This window comes from Periophthalmus magnuspinnatus, chromosome 6 (genome assembly GCF_009829125.3).
Source record: "Periophthalmus magnuspinnatus isolate fPerMag1 chromosome 6, fPerMag1.2.pri, whole genome shotgun sequence".
NCBI classification, from domain to species: Eukaryota; Metazoa; Chordata; class Actinopteri; order Gobiiformes; family Gobiidae; genus Periophthalmus; species Periophthalmus magnuspinnatus.
In genome coordinates, this window is record NC_047131.1 from 20908065 (window position 1) to 20929068 (window position 21004).

Below are 21004 nucleotides of genomic sequence, written 5' to 3' on the forward strand. Positions count from 1 at the left end.
AGGTAGTTAGTAGTGAATAAGATTGCACCATGTAACTTTTTCCAAAGGGAAGTCTGCTATGAGCTTGTCTCTCCTTGTTACTTTGCCTTGAATATTCCACAGTATTGCATTAAATTTAACCTATATATCTCCATGGAGACAAGCAGTTGACGCCATCAGGCCGAGTTACATGTTTAGGGTTTATGAAGAGACTGAACTGCTCACTGTTTAGAATGCATGTTTTTCAAGATATTGTTATAGCAATTAAATCACCTGTAATTTCATAAATGGAACATACAGAAGCCTAATGCCATACTGTGGAACATTCAAGGCAAAGCAAAAAGATCTCCAGGAAACCATCAGGTGGCAGACCCTCTAAAGGTTATACAGTGCATCTTTAAGGAGAGAGGAGAGAGTAAAGAGTGATTTGTAATGACAAGACAGTACTTTCCAGCCTTTCCAGAAAGACTTGCAACTCACATCTTCAGAAGAGCTTCTCTCCCAGATCCCGGGGGAAGCTGGGAACATGGAGTTAGGGTTAGGGATAGGGATAAGGACAGCACCTCTGGACTGGCAGTGCTGGGTGGTTCTCCCTCTGTTTAAGAAGGGGGACTGGATGGTGTCTTCCAACTACAGGGGAATCACAGTCCTCAGCCTCACCAGTACTGCCTTGGGCACTGGAGAGGAGAATCCAACCAGTAGTCAAACCTCTGATTCAAGAGGAGCAGTGTAGTTTTTGTCCCAGACAAAAAACACTGGGCAAGCTCTATACCCTCCATCGGGTGGTCAAGGGTTTATGGGAGTTTACCCAACCAGTCCACATGTGCTTTGTGTACCTGGAGAAGGCATTTCACTGTGTTCCTTGTGGTCTCCTTTGGCGGGTGCTCTGGAGGTATGGGGTCAGGGGCCCTTTCCTAAGGACTGTCTCTTTGCTGCCCTTTGTCACTGGGTCTGTTCATTGTTTTTATGGACTGAATTTCTAGGCACAGCCAGGGACCGGAGGGGGTCCAGTTTGGGGACCGCAGGATCTCATTTCTGCTGCAGATGATGTTGTCTTGATTTTGTCTGGAGTGATGCAGTCAATGTATTGAACTGTTGTGGTAAAGAAGGAGCTGAGTCGAAATGCAAAACTCCCAATTTAGTGGTCAATATACATTCCCACTCTCACCTATACTCATGAGATAGAGTGAAGAGCTCAGTCACATCGAAGGAGCTCGGAGTAGAGCCGCTGTTCCTTCACGTCGCGAGAAGCCAGCTGATGTGGCTCAGGTATCTATTCTGGATGTCTCCTGGACATGTCCCACCAGAAGGAGGCTCTGGGGAAGACCCAGGATACGCTGTCTCTCAGATGGCTTGGGAACATCTTAGGGTCCCCTTGGAGGAGCGGGAGGAAGTGTCCGGGGAGAGGGGAAGTCTGGGAGTCCCTGCTAAAACTGATGCCCCCTGACCTGGCCCCGTATAAGTGGAAGAAGATGGATGGAAGACAGTACTTCCAAAACTGGGCCTCTAGTGGTTTAGTCTTGACCTGCAGGGATTTGTGCATGTCAAATTGTCCTGTCTCTCTTTCAGAAGAACATTTCAAATTGTAAAGTTGTCAGTGCATTGGAAGTGAAAGTGCAGATGGCTGTAGCCTGATCTATGTAGTTAACATGGGCTTAAATCACGGAGGCATCAAACAAATTTGAGCCCTCTAAAACTGAATGTAACCTGAGCTGTTCACGTGTGACTGATCCTTCAGGGTCTGTGCTAACATGTGGAGAGAGGAGCTGTATATATAGACTTCCCTGCTGTCCCCATGGCAACAAAAACACATGAGAAATGCACCGTGGCCACCTGAACGACACACGACAGACCTTATCTAATGACATTTCATTAGATTTGCCCAAGGCATATTTGTTACTGTACATTATGTGTAGGCCTATACCAAACATCTCTGCAGTTACATGAACACTTTTAGTCACTCCCTTTTTCTATAGGCTAAGTAAAAATCACGTAGCCTACTGAGTAGAAATTATAGTATGCTACACAAATGAAAAATGTCACTATGAAAAACAATTTATTATCATGGTGGTATTATGGTTAAAACATAATATCATAGGCCTAGTCTCCACTCAATTTACTTTCTCAACCTACTGGTCCACTTTGTGACTCATCTTTGCTCAGGAGTCAGGCTGTAGCCTCTGTGGGCTCTAAACACACCTGTTTTCCTGCCTGACACTTTGTTTGATAAGTTGTTAAGGCAACGTTATTTTCCATGTAGGTTCATCACAATAAATATTTTAATGAATGAGCTAAACTATAATTTGCATATCAGGTGTAGTCTAGTTGTAGTAGAGTATCCCTTCAAGCCGTTTATGATGCGTAAAGTATCGTTTTACGTGGTTTGGCTTAGATGGCGCTCTGCGTGCGTTCTTTATTATGGTTTTAGCTGTGCTCCTCATTGTAGAACACGTTGTTCCGGGACTTTTGAAATTTTTTTGTGCAACTGGATACGTTAAATGAGCGGTACTCTAAAACAGAGCGTATTGTTTTCCACGATCGTCTTGTTTCAAACGCATGAGAGTCCTGCTGCGAGTCAGTACAGTGTGGACAGCCTCACGTCAGAGCGCACGCTGGGAGCGCACGCCGCAGCTGCCTGCTCCCGTACCCACCCTGCAGCACCCCCACTACATAACTCCTGTACTCCTGCACACAACGGCACGCACAGAGCGCGAGGATGCACTGCACGCAGCAACCGATCCAGACGCGAGAAGAAGTCTTTGTGTCTCCCGAAAGAAGTTAGAAACAGCACGGAACAAAGACATACTGGATACTGGACAAGGTAGGCTACAGTAAATGCAGCCACGTTTCTCATTTGACGCACGGTGCAACTAACGAGGCATGGATAATTAGGAACTGTAGAGTTTTGATGCAGACAAATGAGTTTACACAAGGCACAATGATGATGAGTGGACCGGAATGAGAGCACGTGGCATCGAAAGTCGCAGAGCACGTTCTGTGCTTAGTGCGTGCTCTACATTTGGGTTTGTTTTGACTGGAGTCTAGTCGTCGCACTGTCAGCGGTTCTCTTCTCCTGGATAACACAATGTTCTTCACACCAACCATTCAAGAGAGAACTTGAGAGAAGTGTTGTTGAGATGTTATTCATTTATAGTGGGCGGGTCTAGTTGTAGCCAGATAGAGAATGTCTATATTATATTCACTATGCTGCAAACCTTAGCCATCTATAGCAATGAGGATGTCAGACAATAATATCCATGGCTCATTTTGTAAGGACACTTGGTTTTTGAAAGAAAGAAGGGGGAACCATAAAATGAAATGATGTGTCCTTATGCATCAGGCTCATAACGGGGACTTTTAGTTACTATGGGCCTTAGGCAGGGCACACCCTGAACAGAACAAGGGATAACTATAAGTCACAAGTCTGTGGGCATAGGTGAGGAAGATTCTGATGAAGCTGGGAGGGCAGAACGCCAACCACTCTGCCAAAATCCCTCCTCATAAATTTTACATTTATTGCATTAAACTTGATTGCATTCAAAATGTAGTTGATAGTTTTACAAATTTAAATAGTATCTGCGCTGGGTCGTCTTGTTTACATTGACAGACTGCTTACAGCCTGCTGTTGTTGACTGCTGTTACAGTTGGAGGAGTTGGACTGTTGTCATGTTCTCATCCTATGCTGCAGTTCAAAGCCTGAGGAGTGTCTGGGGAGCTGTCTCGTCTCAGCTTTTGGAGTCTGATTTTGTGTGGGCTCTGCCCTGATTTCAGCACCACTCTGTCTATGTCACACCATGTACTGTAGACACCAGGAAACTTACACACATAAAGCACATGCCATGTCAAGTTTCGGAAGGCCGCAATCAGACACAATGTCATTCTAATGTCATAAACTTATATTTTCAAAATATTCAATATTCACCAAGACAGTAGTGTGCCTCTATTCAACAATATAACTAATTATTGTGGCTTTGTCACTCATACTGCCTGTATTAGCTCTGGCTGTCACTTCTGTTCACTGTTGTTTAGATTTACATACTGCACGGTCACTTAACATCTGTTAGTTGCTCACTGAAATGGATTGGCTTGTTAGTGTTCCCTACAGTAGCTCCTTAATATGCACATTTCATAAAGAAACACCAGATATACATACTTCAGAAAAGATTGTTTATAAGAATACATTTTCAATTAAAAAAGAAGAATAGTTTTAATGCACTTGAGAGTTACATGTGATTCACATAAGAAGTGCTTTACACAAAAGGGAGATCTTTTACTTTAAAATCTAAAAAAACTATTTTGGGACAAAACATTGCAGTAAAAGCAATAAAAAACTAAGGCAGCAGGAGACCCATGTACCATTGACAACCAAGAGCTGTTCAGTCTGGGGAGGGGTAAATGTGGTATATATGTGTATTTGACACCATGATATGTACTAGAATCAATCGTATCTTTCTGTTTTAATATCTTCAACAGGGAAGAATACAACTTACTGTTTAATCTAAAAAAAAAAAATCAATAAAAAAAAAAATCAATCATGAAGCCAATAGACAAAGCCACAGCTAACAACTGGATGCTGGACAACCCCCTGCACTCTTCAGCTGAGAAGAGCTCCTGCCATCCCAACCTCAAGGTACTACACCAAACAACAGACACGTGACATGTTTATTATGCAAGTACTACATTTTAAACTACATGGCTCGTAAGTTGGGTGGGGCTTTTATTTGTGGAGTTTACAGATTCTCACATATCTATAAATAGATTGTTTTGGCCACCCCAGTTACCCCATCATTGTAAGAGCAAGTTGCAGAACAAATTTCCCTACGAGGACAACCTTACTTCACAACTTTGGGTGTCTACATTTACTTGTGAATAACCTAAAGGCCTGCATGTTTGTAACATTTGAGTAAACCAAATATTAAAGGTGCTCATAACATTTCCGGTGAAAGGTTTGTAAACTGCTGGTCTCCATGGAGATATTACTTCTTTGCCTGGAATGTTCTATTGTATAGCATTAAATGTATTTATCTCCATGGAGACAAGCGGGTGATGTGATCGATACAGTTTGGAAACCACTGTACTTGTTGATAAATATGTTTGATGCCACTCTGTTGAACATAAGAGACAAAGCATTAGCATCTCCATGGAAACAAGCAGATGATGTACCATCCACCAGAAAAGTTCCATAGAGCATCTTTAAAGTCCACTAGTTACTTGTGTTCCCTACATTATTTGAAGGCTCTGAGCCAGAACAAAAGCCTAAATAATGTATGATACAGTTCAGATATACAGTGAACACACAGTATTCACACAGAGACAGCCACAGGATCCACATATCTGTCAGTTCAAAGTCACCTGACTGGCCCGAAGCGAAGCAAATCACATGAAAGTGAGCAGCAGAGCAGTGAGGCTGCACATGTGATGGTCAATATATCACTGAATGCACTTTCATGGACAGACAGTGCTGTACTGTAAACAGACTGCCCTCCTCAGACAGTTCAGAAGCCAAAGAATATACACATACGTAGATCTAAAGTGAAGGCACAAGTTAGTGGGGGAAGTTTGAGTCACCTCAGTAGCAACTACGGGCCATAGGTGCAGGTAGTCATTATCCAAAGTGCAATTTAGATTTTTTGTGTGTGGGTGGACTAGTATTTATCACATTGTGGGGACCTGCGTTCCTCATGGGAGTAGAAATAAGGTCCCCATGATGTAAATTCTTTATTATTAAATCGTCAACATGGTTTAAAGTTCAAATAGATTAAGGTTTAGGTTAGTTAGACAAGTAATGACTGTGGTTAAATATATAATTTTCATTTAAAGATTAGTAAACATGACCTATCTGTGTCCCTAGATAGGAGATAAACATGTTTAAATCAAACATAGCTTTTACTGATAACAGTGGTAATGTTGATTCATTCAACATTGGACTTGATGTTTATTGGTTATTTGGTGTTTTTGTTGTCAAGACAATTACCCAGTCAGAAAGGAGAACTAGCCTCACATGAGTCTGTCATTTGGATTGCCAGTTTCAATGCTTAAATCCAGTTGGTTTAAACCTAAAATGACTCTCTGATTTGAACACTCATTTGATGTATGTTAATGTAACGTCCCCAAAAATCATGGGCGGAAACTCTCTGTCTGACTTGTTTCAACTTTTGTTTTTTATGCCCAACTGGCTAAACAAAAAGATAATATTATATTTCAAATATCTGTATCCTACATAATCATCTGGTCAGTGAGTGTACAGTCTTATAAATTGGTCTTTGACAAAGTCTGAGGTTTTGTAAAAGGTCACAGTCTGAATTAGATTAAGAAGTAATGGACAATTATTCCTAAAGCTGATTAGCAAAATACTTGGGCAACTTTATAGAGAAAGCCATTTATGCTATTGTTTAGTGTACTTCATTTCTGGTGCTTGGTAATCCAGCGTCTTTCTGAAACACTTACAATATTGGTTTGTTTTTCTAAATAAGACCCAGTTGTGTTCATGTGCACATGTGTTGGTCATAGGTGTTCTAAGCATGTTGGTTTAGCTGGGATTAGCACCGTTCTGTACAGTAAACCAGGGCATGTGCTGCGTAGAACAGACGGACAGGGATGTAGGTTGACTTAAAAAAAGCATAATATAAATAAAACATGTATACTCTTTAATATTGTTTCCATTAAAGTAATTTCAAATATTTAATGCATTTTGTAGATAAAGTAGTTGGAGGCCACATTCACATCAATGGGACACTCAGCAGAGAACACATCTGAAAACTACTGTACAGTATGAATTCAAAACCACATTTGTTGAGGACTTGAATAGGCTATAGAATTTTGGTCTCGCATATTTTCAATCCAGTCCATTTTTGTATAGCCTAAAATCACAAAAGCACTCACCTTGCTGGCCTTCACAGAATTGTTTCTTTAACCAATGGAAACAGTTAAATATTGAAACAGTCATTGGCAGAGAAGCTGACCATTCCATGAGAAATTCTTCAAGAAAATAGCACAAATGTTACAACTTCACATTTTTCAAAAAGGTGAACACTTGGCCTCTGCTCTGCAGCCCCATTGTAGTGGGGCATATTCTTTTATGAATAGCCAAACACTCCGAACATTCATGTAAAGCCCAGGCTTATGCAAACTCCTGTATTAACCCATCTCAGACCACCCAGATGGTTGCCATAGCTGCATTTGTGGCTTGAACCCTATTCTCATTTATATGCCAGTGCAGATACAGGTTTGAGCTGAGCGGATACAAGTTGATCTCCACAGGCTGCTGCTAGCAGTTCATTCTTATCAGCTGACACATTGTGTACCTGTACATTAGCTAACAGTCTCCTCTGTGCAAAGCTCTCACACAGTAACCGGAGAAGAATGTATCTTGAGCTACTCTGTTGGGACATACAGTGTTGAATCAGTTATATGAAAAACTAGAATATAGTTTCTTCTCCAGAGGCCTCACTGATAATACAGGCAGAAAAAGTTGAGAAAGTAAAGTACTTATTTTTTTTCTCAAAAGATATAGAAATGATCTCTTCATCTTCAGCTATATAGACTATAGATAGACTATATAGACCTTTGAGCATTTAATAGTCACAAAACTATGTGGTCCCTATCTCGCAATATTCACTATATGGACATGTATTTACTTACAGTGGGTAAAAAAATTATTTCCCTCTAATGAGAATGTGGCTGATTGATTTGATTAGCTGTAGTTAGTGTTATTATCCTAGCGTAGACACAGATGTGTGAACTGTCAGTCATAATAGTAACACATTACAGATTGGTGGGTGGTGAGCTTCCTCTTTTCACATCTGTGTATCCAATTACTGCTCCTGTCGTTGCTCCGTCAGGTTTGTGTGTACATGGGTCTGACTGAGAGGTTGGCTCTAATCCTGTCATTGTTGGCAGCCATCATGTCCATAGGTGACTGCAGAAAAGAAGACACATGCAATATAAGACCACTATTGTGTGCTACTGTACTATACACAGGTTTCAAACAGAGAACTCATCCATATGCACTCTAGTCAAAGAGAACTATTCACATTTACATATTTTAGTTTTAAAATTAGAACGCGAATTGAGTTTTATCCCCCTTTGCATTTGCTAAACCCATTAGTTGTGGAATGAGTGACTTATATAAAATCAGTAAAATCAAATACATAGTAAATGAAGTATGTATCAAGTATCTCTTGATAACAATACATGTTTGCTACATATTTTTATGTCTGGTGTCACAGCCTTGTCCTTAGAGGGCCTGTACCTGTTTTGAGCAAAAATTATATCTGTCTTGCCCCAGTACAAATTATATAAGCAGCTCTTGAAGACAACTGTGTACTGTCTGCATCCAATTAGAATGTTTTTATTGTTCGATAATCAGGAAATGTGCAGTTAGCATGCTAGTTGATAGCCTTGAGCTCTGACCTAGCATCCTAATTATTGTCCTTGTGGTGATTAATTAGGATGTTCAGAATGCATAAGGTGAAGAACCACTGGTCTGTTTAAAATGAACTAGTCTTTCACATTTCTAAGGCAGTAAAAATCAAGGACAGCACCTTTAATCCCATTCATTAAAGTACAGTATCTCCCTGTCCTTACCTGTGCTTGCAGATGTTTCTGGCTGCGCTGTCTTTTGCCTATTTTGCCAAGGCTTTGTCAGGCAGCTACATGAAGAGCACCATCACACAGCTGGAGCGGCGCTTTGACATCCCAAGTTATCTGATCGGCATCATTGATGGAAGTTTCGAAATAGGCAAGTCTTTATTACCGGCTCCAATGTCTCTGGGTAATTGAATGCAAAGAATGTATCCTATAATGAGCGGAGAGAAGCGGTGCAATACGTTAGTGAAAAATATTATAACCCTATTATTTCTATAGAAAACAATAAGACAGAAAACGTGCTCCAAGCAACATCTGCATTCCAATAACACAGCAAATATAATGCCCATACAAAAGTAAGAAGAGGCATTCAAGGTCTACCGTAGTGACAGAAAATAAAAGCAACTGACTGGAAATGTTGGCATTGTGAAGATACATTTTAAATATGATATGTTTTCATCTACATTTCTGATCATTAAAAAGATTAATTTCCCCATTTGCAGGAAATCTGTTGGTGATCGCCTTTGTGAGCTATTTTGGGGCTAAAATGCACCGGCCAAAGATCATTGCGCTCGGATGTGTTCTCATGTCATTTGGGACCTTCCTGATCGCTATGCCTCACTTCTTAATTGGCAGGTGGGTGCAAAGCTGATGTGTTATTATATATAGTATTTTTACACAGCCTTTTTGTATATTTTTATAAAAAGCCTTAAGACTTAAGGTGAGACAGAACCATAGACTGTATATATAAATGGACATAAAGTGGGGGAAAAAAAGTATTCAGTCAGCCACCAATTGTGCAAGTTCACCCACTTAAACAGATTAGAGAGGCCTGTCATTTTCATCATAGGTACACTTCACCTATTAGAGACAGAAAAGAATCCAGGAAATCACATTGTAGGATTTTTAATGAATTAATTGTTAAATTTCTCAGTAAAATAAGTATTTGGTCACCTACAAACAAGCAGGATTTCTGGCTCTCACAGACCTGTAACTTCTTTAAGAGGCTCCTCGGTCCTCCACTCGTTACGTGTATTAATGGCTCCTGTTTGAACTCGTTATCAGTATAAAAGACACCTGCCCACAACCTCAAACAGTCAGACTCCAAACTCCACTATGGCCAAGACCAAAGAGCTGTCAAAGGATGTAAGAAACAAATTTGTAAACCTGCACCAGGCTGGGAAGACTGAGTCTGCAATAGCTTGGTGTGAAGAAATCAACTGTGGGAGCAATTATTAGAAAATGGAAGACATACAAAATCACTGATAATCTCCCTCGATCCGGGGCTCCACACAGGATCTCACCCCGTCGGGCCAAAATGATCACAAGAACGATGAGCAAAAATCCCAGAACCACAAAGGGCGACCTAGTGAACGACCTGCAGAGAGCTGGTACCAAAGAAACAAAGGCTACCATCAATAACACACTACACCTCCAGGGACTCAAATCCTGCAGTGCCAGATGTGTCCCTCTGCTTTAGCCAGTACATGTCCAGACCCGTCTCAAGTTTGCCAAAGAGTATTTTGGTGATCCAGAAGAGGATTGAGAGAATGGCAGTATGGTCCGATGAAACCAGAATAGAACTTTTTGGTAAAAAACTCAACTTGTGCTCAGAATGCTGAGTTGCATCCAAAGAACACCATACCTTCTGTGAAGCATGGGGATGGAAACATCATGCTTTGGGGCTGTTTTTCTGCAAAGGGACCAGGACGAAATGTGGTTGGGTCATTCAGCATGACAATGATCCCAAACACACTGCCCGGGCAACGAAGGAATGGCTTCGTAAGAAGCATTTCAAGGTCCTGGAGTGGCCAAGCCAGCCTCCAGATCTCAACCCCACAGAAAATCTTTGAAGGGAGTTGAAAGTCCATGTTGCCCAGCGACAGCTCCAAAACATCACTGCTCTAGAGGAGGTCTGCATGGAGAAATGGGCCAAACTACCAGCAACAAAGTGTGAAAACCTTATGGAGACTTACAGAAAACATTGAACTCTGTCATTGGCAACAAAGGGTATATAACAAAGTATTGAGAAGAACTTTTGTTATTGACCAGATACCATCATTTGCAAATAAATTCTTTAAAAATCAGGCAATGGGATTTTTTTTAAAATTTTGTCTCCCTTAGTTGAAGTGTACCTATGATGAAAATTACAGGCCTCTCTCATCTTTTTAAGTGGGAGATCTTGCACAGTTGGTGGCTGATTAAATACTTTTTTGCCCCACTGTAGCTAACCTGCTGGCCGCCGCATTCCTAATAGGAAGTGGGCATGGGTGTACTTGCGGCTCCATCGACTCTGACTTCAGTTAATTTTACACTGAAAAGCCGTGGCTCCTCTCTCTGTAACTGCTGCTGTCAGCCTTGTCATTTAAATGTTAAATGTTCATATTAATCCACCCTACATGATCCTGGTATTTATTTTACTATTGTAATCAAGATATAAACATTAATAACAGACAAATCAGGCACTTTCTTTCTCCAAAGTTGCTTCTGCTAGCATTAGCAACAGGTTTCGTTGACAGCGTTGCTAAATGCCCGCTCCCTGCTAAACCAGTGGTGCGGGTGGAAAGAGACTTTACCTTCAACAGCCTCGCGCCGGATTGGCTCTTTGGTTGCTATGATACTCGCAGTCGGAATTTCAAATATGGAACTCAGCTCCAGATTCCCCTCTTTAACTGCTAGTCCCGATGAGCTTCATTTCGCTGAAGCTGAACGCTATGGGTGAGGTGACATTCACTTCTTTATATAGTTTATGGACACTAGAGGCAATTTAATCGCTTTTTGGCCACGTCAACAAAACTGTCCAATCTGCTGCATCTAAAGATGTTTTAATCAGCTTGCATCCATAGATTTATATTGGACATTAAAATTTATTTTCCTTACATAGGAACATAAAGACCACCCCTTAAAGAAGTGTCTGCATACACCAGACCTTTCAATCTTTTATTGAAATAGATTTTCACAGACTGTACAGAAGGATTTGTTCATATCTGTAAAATCTAGTTTATTCAAATACTAAACAAGAAATCCAAAATCCCCTCTGTAATCTTTTTTGTATCTAATATATCAACAAAGTAATGCAAGCAATTTCACCCAGGCTCTATCCATTTTTCAGATTCATATGTCCTGGATATGTTTCAGTTTTGGTCATAAAATACACATAAAATGCCTTATCTTTATATTAAACATTATATGATGAAACACTTGTAATACATTTTTGTCTTACATCCATAAACTACAAAAGTTCATAATAATAAGTTATAAATTTATAGCTTTAATTTTAAGGTTTTTTCCTAAGCTTATGCATGTGCATGGCTGTGTGTATTTCACCTTGACATGTCTAACTCTCTAGAATACCTACACTCTTTCTATTGTGTGCACAGCTACAAGATCCACACAGCAGTCAGACCTTCCCTGAATTCCTCCAGTGTACTTACTCCATGTTCCCCTGGCCCACCTGAGTCGTCCATGACAGGTGAGCAGGCAACAATTACTCCTTCTGGGAATACAGCATTATTTGATTATACATTTTGAGCTCAACGCTTTTATTTTGCAGGTTGCGAGCGGGAATCCAGTGTCTCCATGTGGATTTATGTGTTTCTGGGAAATGTCCTTCGTGGTATTGGAGAAACCCCGGTTCAGCCCTTAGGAATATCTTACATAGATGACTACGCTCGGTCAGAGAATGCTGCTTTCTATATTGGTATACACACCCTCTGCTTTAATATGAGAAGCCTGTTTTCAATATTTGTACTAAGTATTTGTACTAAATATTTGTACATTTTTGCTGGGGGTCCGCTACCTGCTTGTCTCTATGGAGATAGACAGGAGGATGTGCTGGGGGAGGGATAGAAAAGTTTAATACAGTGGAACCTTCTAGGCAAAACATTAATATCTTCTTGGTGACAAACAGATGTTAGGCCCATTACATAGTGCCCTTTAGAAAGTACAGCTTCATAAAATGAAAGAATGTTTTGTTATACCATTATAACTTTTATGGCTATTTCTATTTTAGTTTTATAGTAAACATGGTAACTTGGGGACTTAAACCTAGCCTATTTTTAAACCATTTTTCATGTAAAGTCAAAGAAATTTTATACAATTTTTTCATGATATTTATATTGGTTAAAATGTGTCCAAGTTTTGGTAACAACAGGTTGCCTTTATGCACAGGTTGTGTCCAAACCATATCTGTGGTTGGTCCTGTTTTTGGATACCTTCTTGGTTCATTATGTGCCAAAATCTATGTGGATGTTGGCAATGTGGACATGGGTAAGAAAACACAATAAAACTAGTATCATAGTATTTGCTCTTGCTAAGATATGAATGTGATTTATCCTTTTACCTATTCCTAGAAACTGTGACTATTACCCCTGGTGATGCCCGCTGGGTTGGGGCGTGGTGGCTTGGGTACATCATTACTGGTGTAGTGACCCTCATGTCGGCGGTACCTTTCTGGTTTTTACCCAAGTCTCTGCCCGTCCCTCTGGAGAAACACGACTCCAGCAGCAGTCCGGAGCAGGCACGCTTCATCAAGGACTCCCCACGGATGCAACACAAGTTCAGGCAGGAAGAGCCAGCCGACCTACACCAAATGGCAAAAGGTAATTCAGGGTGCATTCACACTTGTCTTGGTTTGGTTGGACCCAGTTTAGTCCTGATCATACAGCATTTGGGTTCAGTCACAATTTTATTATTTATTGTATTTCATTGTTTTGGAAATATTCTGTTCCATTCAATTTTATTTTTGTATAGGCCAAACTGTAGTCCACAGTAGTCCGTCTCAAAGGGCAAAATTGTTGATTTAAAGGCATTTTACTGTATTTTTACTGTCTTCAAAACATAAAAAACAGAATTAGTTCATTTTAAATGGTTTACAGTGGCACAAGGTTATTTCTCACTTTTGTAATGTATTTATAGCTTTCTGATTATTCGTTCCAATGAGTTGATAAGCGCTTTTCACAGCTAGAGCGGAGTTTTTCAGTCATGGTAATACTAACAACTAGCACACCAGATTGCTGCCTGGTTCATGGATGATAAAATGCTTTATAACTATGCAGACAGCCAAAAGCTGTCTCATGTTGATCCTAAGAGCTGCTTATACAGTATATCTGGGGCAAAACTAGTTTTACTTGGATAATAAAATAGAAAAACATGAAATATTGCCAACTAGTGCAAGTTGTACCTTGATAACACACATTTGTGTAGTGAAACACATTTTCCATTGTGTAATTTGAGTCAGTATATGCAGGGCAATATTACATTTTTTAGGCAAAAAAAAAAAAAGTTCTAAACATGACTAATTTGACACCGTTGCAAAAAAAAAAAGTTTTGCTGAAAACAGAGAGAGAATTAAAAGTAATAATTTATTTGTTGGATCTAATAATGTTTCCAGTCCACCTAGGAATGAAACTAATGAATAGATGAACTTTTCCCATTTGTACAAGTGTACTTAATTGAAACTAAAGAATATGTTCCATGTGTTTCCACAGATTTCATTCCCACCTTTAAAAGTCTGCTTGGAAACCCCGTCTACATCGTTTACCTATGTGTGACCATTATCCAGTTCAACTCTCTGATTGGAATGGTCACGTACAAGCCCAAATACATTGAGCAGCACTATGGTCTGTCAGCATCAAAGGCCAATTTCCTCATGGGTGAGTTGGCTCTGTGAGTTAGCTGCAGCCTCCCTATTTAAAGATGCAGAACACAGGGTGTTTCAGGCCTTATGTTTGATGAATGTTTTCTGCTCAAGCTCACACATTTTAAATAGATGCCCCACGATTGGTATGAGACTTTTTGGTCATTACAGAATACTACAGAATAAGTGTGGACCAAAGTCAAGGTTTCAGTGAAGGTGAACATAACATTCTTTCAAGATTTTTTTTTTTAATTTTTATTTTACTTTACTAAAAGGTGCACTATGTAATTTTACTGGTAGAGGGTCTGCCATCTGCTTGCCTCCATAAAGACTGTATTGCTTTGCCTGGAATGTTCCTTATATGTTTTATTCATTTTCAATGCAATTACAATTTTAGTGCTCAAAAATCCATTGAAAACACCCATTCTTACAGTGTGGAGGTTTGCCTCTGCACAAATCTGACTTTTAACTTAGACTGGTGGTATCGCCTGCCTGTTTCTATGTAGAAATAAGTTTAATGCCTTCACCAGAGAAGTTACATACTGCACCTTTAATTTGAAACAAGAGAACATACAAAATGGGTACACACCTACATATTGCCAAAGCTATAGAATGTATTTGATACTGAACAGGGACCAGACAAAGTCAGAAGACAAGAGGAAGTGAGGGCTTTGGCCGGATTGATGTTCAGATCTTTCACATTTCAACAAGACTGGACAGGCAGTAGAGTGTATGTTATAAGATATGTAAGGCCTTTAAGTCCTTCTATACATTGATTGCTGATCCCGTGTCATTTCGTGTAGGCATCATCAACATCCCAGCTGTGGCCCTGGGGATGTTCTCCGGAGGACTCCTTATGAAGAACTGTAAGATGGGGATTATGGGAGCAGCAAAGTTTGCCTTTGGGACGTCTCTGCTGGGCTACTTCCTGTCACTGTTCTTCTTCGCCATGGGCTGTGAGAATGCCAAGGTGGCAGGCGTCACTGTTTCCTATACTGGGTAATACTAATAATAGTATTGCATCATTGTACAATACAACACAGAGAATTAATCATGTTATTAAGATCCCTGAATTGTTAGATTTAGTATTATACCTAGTACTAGGTGGGATGCATTGGACAGCAAGTGAACCTTCATATTATTATAAGCAGAAAACATGGGCACTATGCAGACCAGGGGATTTTTACACAGTTGATAGTAGAAGAGTATGTAAAGAACACCATATTATGTCTTATTAAATCCCATCTTGACCAGTCCCATGGTGAATTATACAACTACATAACTTTGAGAAACTAATACAACCAAGTCATCATTGTTATTATGCAAGTCTCTCCAAAACTCCAAAAAGTGTTTAACAGAAGGAACCATGCTGATCCAGTGATAGATACACATCTGGGAGAAAGGTGCTAGAATACACAATCAGTCATAATATGTTGCACATATGTACATGCACATTGCTCAAACTAGCAAAGCTTGAATTTTAAGTTAATAATCTAATCCTACAGTCAGATTTTTTCTTATAATTCCCCTTGTATTGCGAGCTGAGACTCATTTCTTATGCACTTGTTGGAAATTCTTTTTGATGTATTTTTCATATGCAGTCATAATACATGTATTTGTATGTTGCTTTGTGCAGTGTAGAAAGCTTGTCCTACCAGGAACGCTCGCTCTTCTCTGAGTGTAACTTGGGCTGCTCGTGTTCGAGGAGAGAGTGGGACCCAGTCTGTGGCAGAAATGGCATCACTTATGTCTCTCCATGTTTGGCCGGATGCACCACCACTTCAGGCTCTGGCAAAAACACAGTACGTTATGATTTATTTTACTCAAAAGTATAAATTATATAAAATATTGTTGAGAATTCTCTTAAAGTTGCACTGTCTAACTTTTCTGGTGAAGGGTTGTCCTCTTTTTTTCTATTTCTATTTTTATTGTTATTATTTTGCCAGGAATTGTTCAAAAATGCCTTGAAAAACATGACTCCTTAATTTGATCTGGGTTGCTTCTCCACAGAACTGACCTGTAGTCTGGCACCTTTGAGTTTTGTTGTTGGGTTTAAAATGAATTTTTATCTAAACTAGACATTGATGAAAATTATACTTGATACTTGAAACACTGAAATTTGTAAATAGCCATATCCATAATGCTTTATTAGGTAACTGATAACAGATAACTAATAGAGCTCTTCTATAGCCCATATTAACAGAATACCTATATTGTGTCAAATGACATTTAAGTTGAACAACAATGGCAACATGCCTGCAGGCCTCTTCTCTCCTGCTGTGCTCAACCCCCCTTACATATTATAGCCTTTTTCTCTTGATTTCCTTCTATAGGTGTTTGAGAACTGCAGATGTGTGGCTGTACCAGATGCCCTCCCAGTGAATCTCACAGCTTCTCTTGGTCAGTGTCCACGGGGAGACAGTTGTGAGCACATCTTTCCGTACTTCCTGGCCCTGTCTGTGCTCAGCTCCTTCATCATATCTCTCGGGGGAACACCTGGATTTATGCTGCTCATCAGGTTAGACAACAACCACAAAAATAAACAAATCAAAACAACTCACAAGAGCTAAAAATGGATGCTGGAGTAATTTGAAACGCAATTTGAAAAGTACGTCATGTAAAATGTAGATAAATGGCATCACTTAAAAAAAAAATCATGTTTGTACAGTTAAGTGGATAAAATGGGTGGGGAAATTGCATAAAATCATCTTCATTGATATATGTTCATGATTAAGAATAATTTGGGGCAAGAAAAAAAACAAAAAAAACAAAAAAAATAGCAAATACTACTTGCTGAGATGTTCCTGTATGACCATAATGCATTTCAATAGGAAACATCTGTGAATATGATCAGTTTTGAGTCAGAAGCTCAGTTAAAAATGTTTGTATATAAAAATGCATGTATTATGTTTCCATGGGAGGGAAATCAAAAGCTGCAGTTTGAATGAGTTTTAATCCTGCATTTTATGTGCTTAATGTCACAGACATATTTGATACTACACAAAAAATAACAATGCACAAAAACTATTACTGCTGCCAATTACTGACCTACCCCAGGCTGCAATAAGAGCTCAAAATAATCTGCTTTGCATTTCACATTCTGGAAAGACATAATCTATGTAATTTTCCACTATAATCAGGCTCAATTCAAAACAAAAATGACATTTGATGGGTTAAAATATGAAAAACTACTTTAATATTATATATCAATATTAAGAGCAGAAGTAGCTGAAAAGAATGAGCCCAAAAAAGTAGAATATAGTAATGAACAGTGCACAATTGATGTGCTTAATGATACAAATGTATTTCATATTACACAGAGAACAATGCACCAAAATTCATGTGAGCGCCAAACATTGACCTGTCCCAGACTGCAAGGAAACAACACAAAATTATCCACTTTACTTTTATTAAATTTGAAAATTATCAAAATGTCTGTTTTTGTCCTCACAAGGATGCCAAAACCCATTATCACTGGGCAAGTCACAGATAGAGTATTTAGAGAAGCAAACCCATGCACAGATCCCTTAACATAAAACTTACATTGTCCAAATTAAAGGTTTGCGTTTTCTCTTTTACATACATGCTGCCTAGACTTTTCAGACCATTACATTACTGTCTGTATATTGTTGCTTTTAGGACATTTAACTCCTAACATACAAAGAGCAATACAGAAAAAATGCATTAAGATTTATAATAATGTTCCTATGTGGTGTACCAGATTTATGTAAGATTAGACCAAGACTGTTCTTGTTGCGTTTTCCTTTTATGGCGGTTATATGTGCTCAGACATAATCTATCTAACATATCTAACACATACTTTCTCCTGTTTGCTCTTGTAGATGCATCAAACCTGAGCTGAAATCCCTTGCACTTGGAATCCACACACTGGCCACTCGAACTCTTGGTAAAGCGCTGGACTTATGCTCTCAGTAGATTTATATTATGGTGCTAGGTCATTATCTATACATGTTTAGTTAATGCCTTATAAGAAAATAATGGGTATTATGTAGAGGAATAGTATTTTGAAGATAAGCAGAGAGTTAGTTATTGAGGGAGCTTTCTATGGGTTGATACAGTGTTGAAGGAGGCTGTCCCCCAAAGTACAATTATTGGATTTGATAATGACAGGAAAATTGACAGTGAGATAGCGCAGTAAATGTAACTATTTGGGTGATTTTTCTGGTCTTATTCTATGTTTTTGTGGTCTTGGGGGGGCTGTAGGTCCGATTTGGTTTCATTGGTTGATGATGTCTTAGTCAAACAAAATTGTTATTAGTTGACTTATGTTTTTATTTTGATTATAAGGATATATATGGGACAACCGCAGAATGGAAAAAGTTAGCTGTCAGTTAGCTGCCTTTAGCTTTTACACATAAATATGTATTTTATCAAGTACTTTTCAGTATAAATAGTTATTTTTTGCATGAAATCCCAGCAGGTGTAGTCTTGAGTGCCGTTTACATCAGATACACAGAGATTTTTTTATTTTTTTAAATTTAATTGTATTTTTATTTATTTTTTTACTTAATAGTTTTGAGTGTTTTTGCAACGCACCCTTTTAGCCGATTAATCAATTGATGGAGCATGTCTTCAATCATTCAAGAATTGTCCATTACAACCCTAGTTTTTGGAATGTTTAAGTTAAAATATTAAATAAAAAAATCAAGAATGAGGACTCATTTTGCTGTAGTTAATTTGAAAGAGCCAAGGCATATGAAAACTAGCATATTTTAGGTTCACCAAATTGTAAATTAAAAATATTCTCCAAATTGTCCTTTTCATAAAAATAAATTATACTTTATTGATCCTGAAGGAAATTAAAACTCAGCTGCCTAAACGTTTTCACTGCTCTTCCCAGTCACCCTTATGTCTCAGTCATAGATTATGTCAGGGCAGTTTGAGGAGAGTAATTGTCCTCAGTATATATGCTGCATGTATAGATTATCTGACCAGCATGTGCTTTTAATCCTGAAACAGCCGGAATACCTGCTCCTATTTATTTTGGAGCCATCATCGACTCAACTTGTCTCAAATGGGGATACAAGACGTGTGGAGGTAGAGGAGCATGTCGAATTTACAACACTTCTGCGTACAGGTATAACACATTTCAGATACATTATCCATGCTATTGTTGGCATATGGATAACACTTCTTTTCAAATTCCAGAATAGTGTACCTCGGTCTGACGTTGGGCTTACGGACAGCGTCTTTCTTCTTGTGCATTTTGGGTTTTGCCGTTCTTAAAAAACATATTAAAATGGAGGAGAAGAGCACTCTACCCAAAGGGAATGCAGAACAGGAGACTCTAAAGAAAGACGAGAACAACTCCAGACAGTGTGAGCAGTTTATCTTGGCCTTGAACTGTAACTCTGACAGAGAAACGCGATTGTGACCAAATGTTGCACAAAAACCTCTCAGCTACGCATAGCATCTCAGATTTATACAGGAATAATGCACTTTTGCTCAAGCACAGGCTATATATTTGTACAGAAGTTTCAAATTTTCAAAACCAAGAATTTTTCAAAATACATCATGGCAAGAATGTAATGTGTTTGTAGATTCATATTGTGACGTGTGTTGTACATAGATGGTTGTTTTTACATTTTAACTGATTAAATTCTTACTAAATGGTTTGACTCTCTGACTTCTATCTTAAGAGTACATCCCTGGTTTAGTTTAATAATTTTCTTAATTTTCTTTTATTTTTTTATTATTTTATAGTATAATATTAAGTTATTTTCTTCTCCAAGTAATTGCCAATCAATCCTCAAGCTTGTCTTTTTCTAGGCCTCCTTAAATAGTAACATAGTACACACAATAGTTACATAGTAAACATCATTATATTCAAAATTTAACTAGCTTTATATATATATATATATGCCTAGCTTTATATATATATATATATATATATATATATATATATATATATATAAATATTTTTTTTTTTTTTTTTTTACTTCTTGGTTGGACACAGGCAGCAGATATGACATACGTAGAGGTCATATCCATAACAGTTACCTAGCAACCAAAGGCCCAAAAGGGGCCAAATTACATAATCGTTTGGATAAGAACAAATAAATCTTTTTTTTTTTTTTTTTTTTTTGTTAAATGACGGTTTAAACTGCCTTGTGTGTAAATTGTCGTTGAGAGGAGCCAGCTGAGGTGGCTCGGGCATCTGTTCAGGATGCCTCCCTAGGGAGGTGTTTCGGACATGTCCCACAGGATGGATGGATGGAATTTGGATAGATTTTCCGTGTTGACATAGGTAGAGGTATCCCAGTTTAGAACTCACTGATATTTCCTGTATTTTTGTACTTTTATTTTCAATGTCTGTGTAATCCCTCAGTTGTCCAGGTATGATCCATAGTAAATAGTAAAAGTCCTCAGAACTGAAGAAGCCTCCTGGATGAGCGGCAAAACGTCTTAACTCTAAAACTTTTTTCCACTTGACAGAATGAAATTTTTCTTTTGCTATTTTGTTTTTAACTTTTTCCCCCCACAAACTGCCAATTGACTATCGTAAAACTTTGATAAATATGCACCACATGTACTATTACACCAAACTAAGTAACAATTAGAAAAACACGAAAAACTGTTATATACACTTGAAATAACAATGTACGATCATACATTAGGGTGAAGGTTTCTCTAGGTCCATGAAAGCTCTTGTATTTGGAATGATCTGAATAACAACAAGCAAAATATATATGGTAAATAATTTATTCATGGTACAATGCTATAGTGATACACCATATAGCTGATGCCTATTTTATATTTCACTGATGCATCAGTGAAATA

The 21004-nt window shown here is 38.6% G+C and overlaps 1 protein-coding gene across 2 annotated transcripts; it reads left to right on the forward strand.

The window, feature by feature from the left end:
• The first annotated feature begins 2549 nt into the window (after positions 1 to 2549).
• LOC117372791 (solute carrier organic anion transporter family member 1C1-like) lies at positions 2550 to 19778 on the forward strand. 2 transcript variants are annotated; one of them, XM_033968653.2, is made up of 15 exons: positions 2550 to 2800; positions 4453 to 4609; positions 8578 to 8719; positions 9069 to 9201; positions 11946 to 12037; positions 12119 to 12265; positions 12736 to 12834; positions 12918 to 13166; positions 14055 to 14219; positions 15007 to 15202; positions 15840 to 16005; positions 16537 to 16721; positions 18046 to 18110; positions 19184 to 19301; positions 19373 to 19778. In XM_033968653.2, exons 2-15 carry the CDS (start codon positions 4514 to 4516, stop codon positions 19596 to 19598), a joined length of 2079 nt encoding a protein of 692 aa, XP_033824544.1. In that variant the 5' UTR covers positions 2550 to 2800; positions 4453 to 4513; the 3' UTR covers positions 19599 to 19778. The 2 variants fall into 2 exon arrangements, with proteins under 2 accessions (XP_033824544.1, XP_055078640.1); XM_055222665.1 differs by having other exon boundaries at positions 2550 to 2810; positions 19373 to 19772.
• Positions 19779 to 21004: the final 1226 nt, after the last annotated feature.

Bases quoted from the DNA above. Each gene is read 5' to 3' on its own strand.
- LOC117372791 (XM_033968653.2), top strand. From the start codon at position 4,514: ATGAAGCCAATAGACAAAGCCACAGCTAACAACTGGATGCTGGACAAC. The intron at 15,203-15,839 runs GTAATACTAATA...TGCTTTGTGCAG, and splicing joins GTCACTGTTTCCTATACTGG to TGTAGAAAGCTTGTCCTACC. The intron at 16,722-18,045 runs GTTAGACAACAA...TTGCTCTTGTAG, and splicing joins GGATTTATGCTGCTCATCAG to ATGCATCAAACCTGAGCTGA.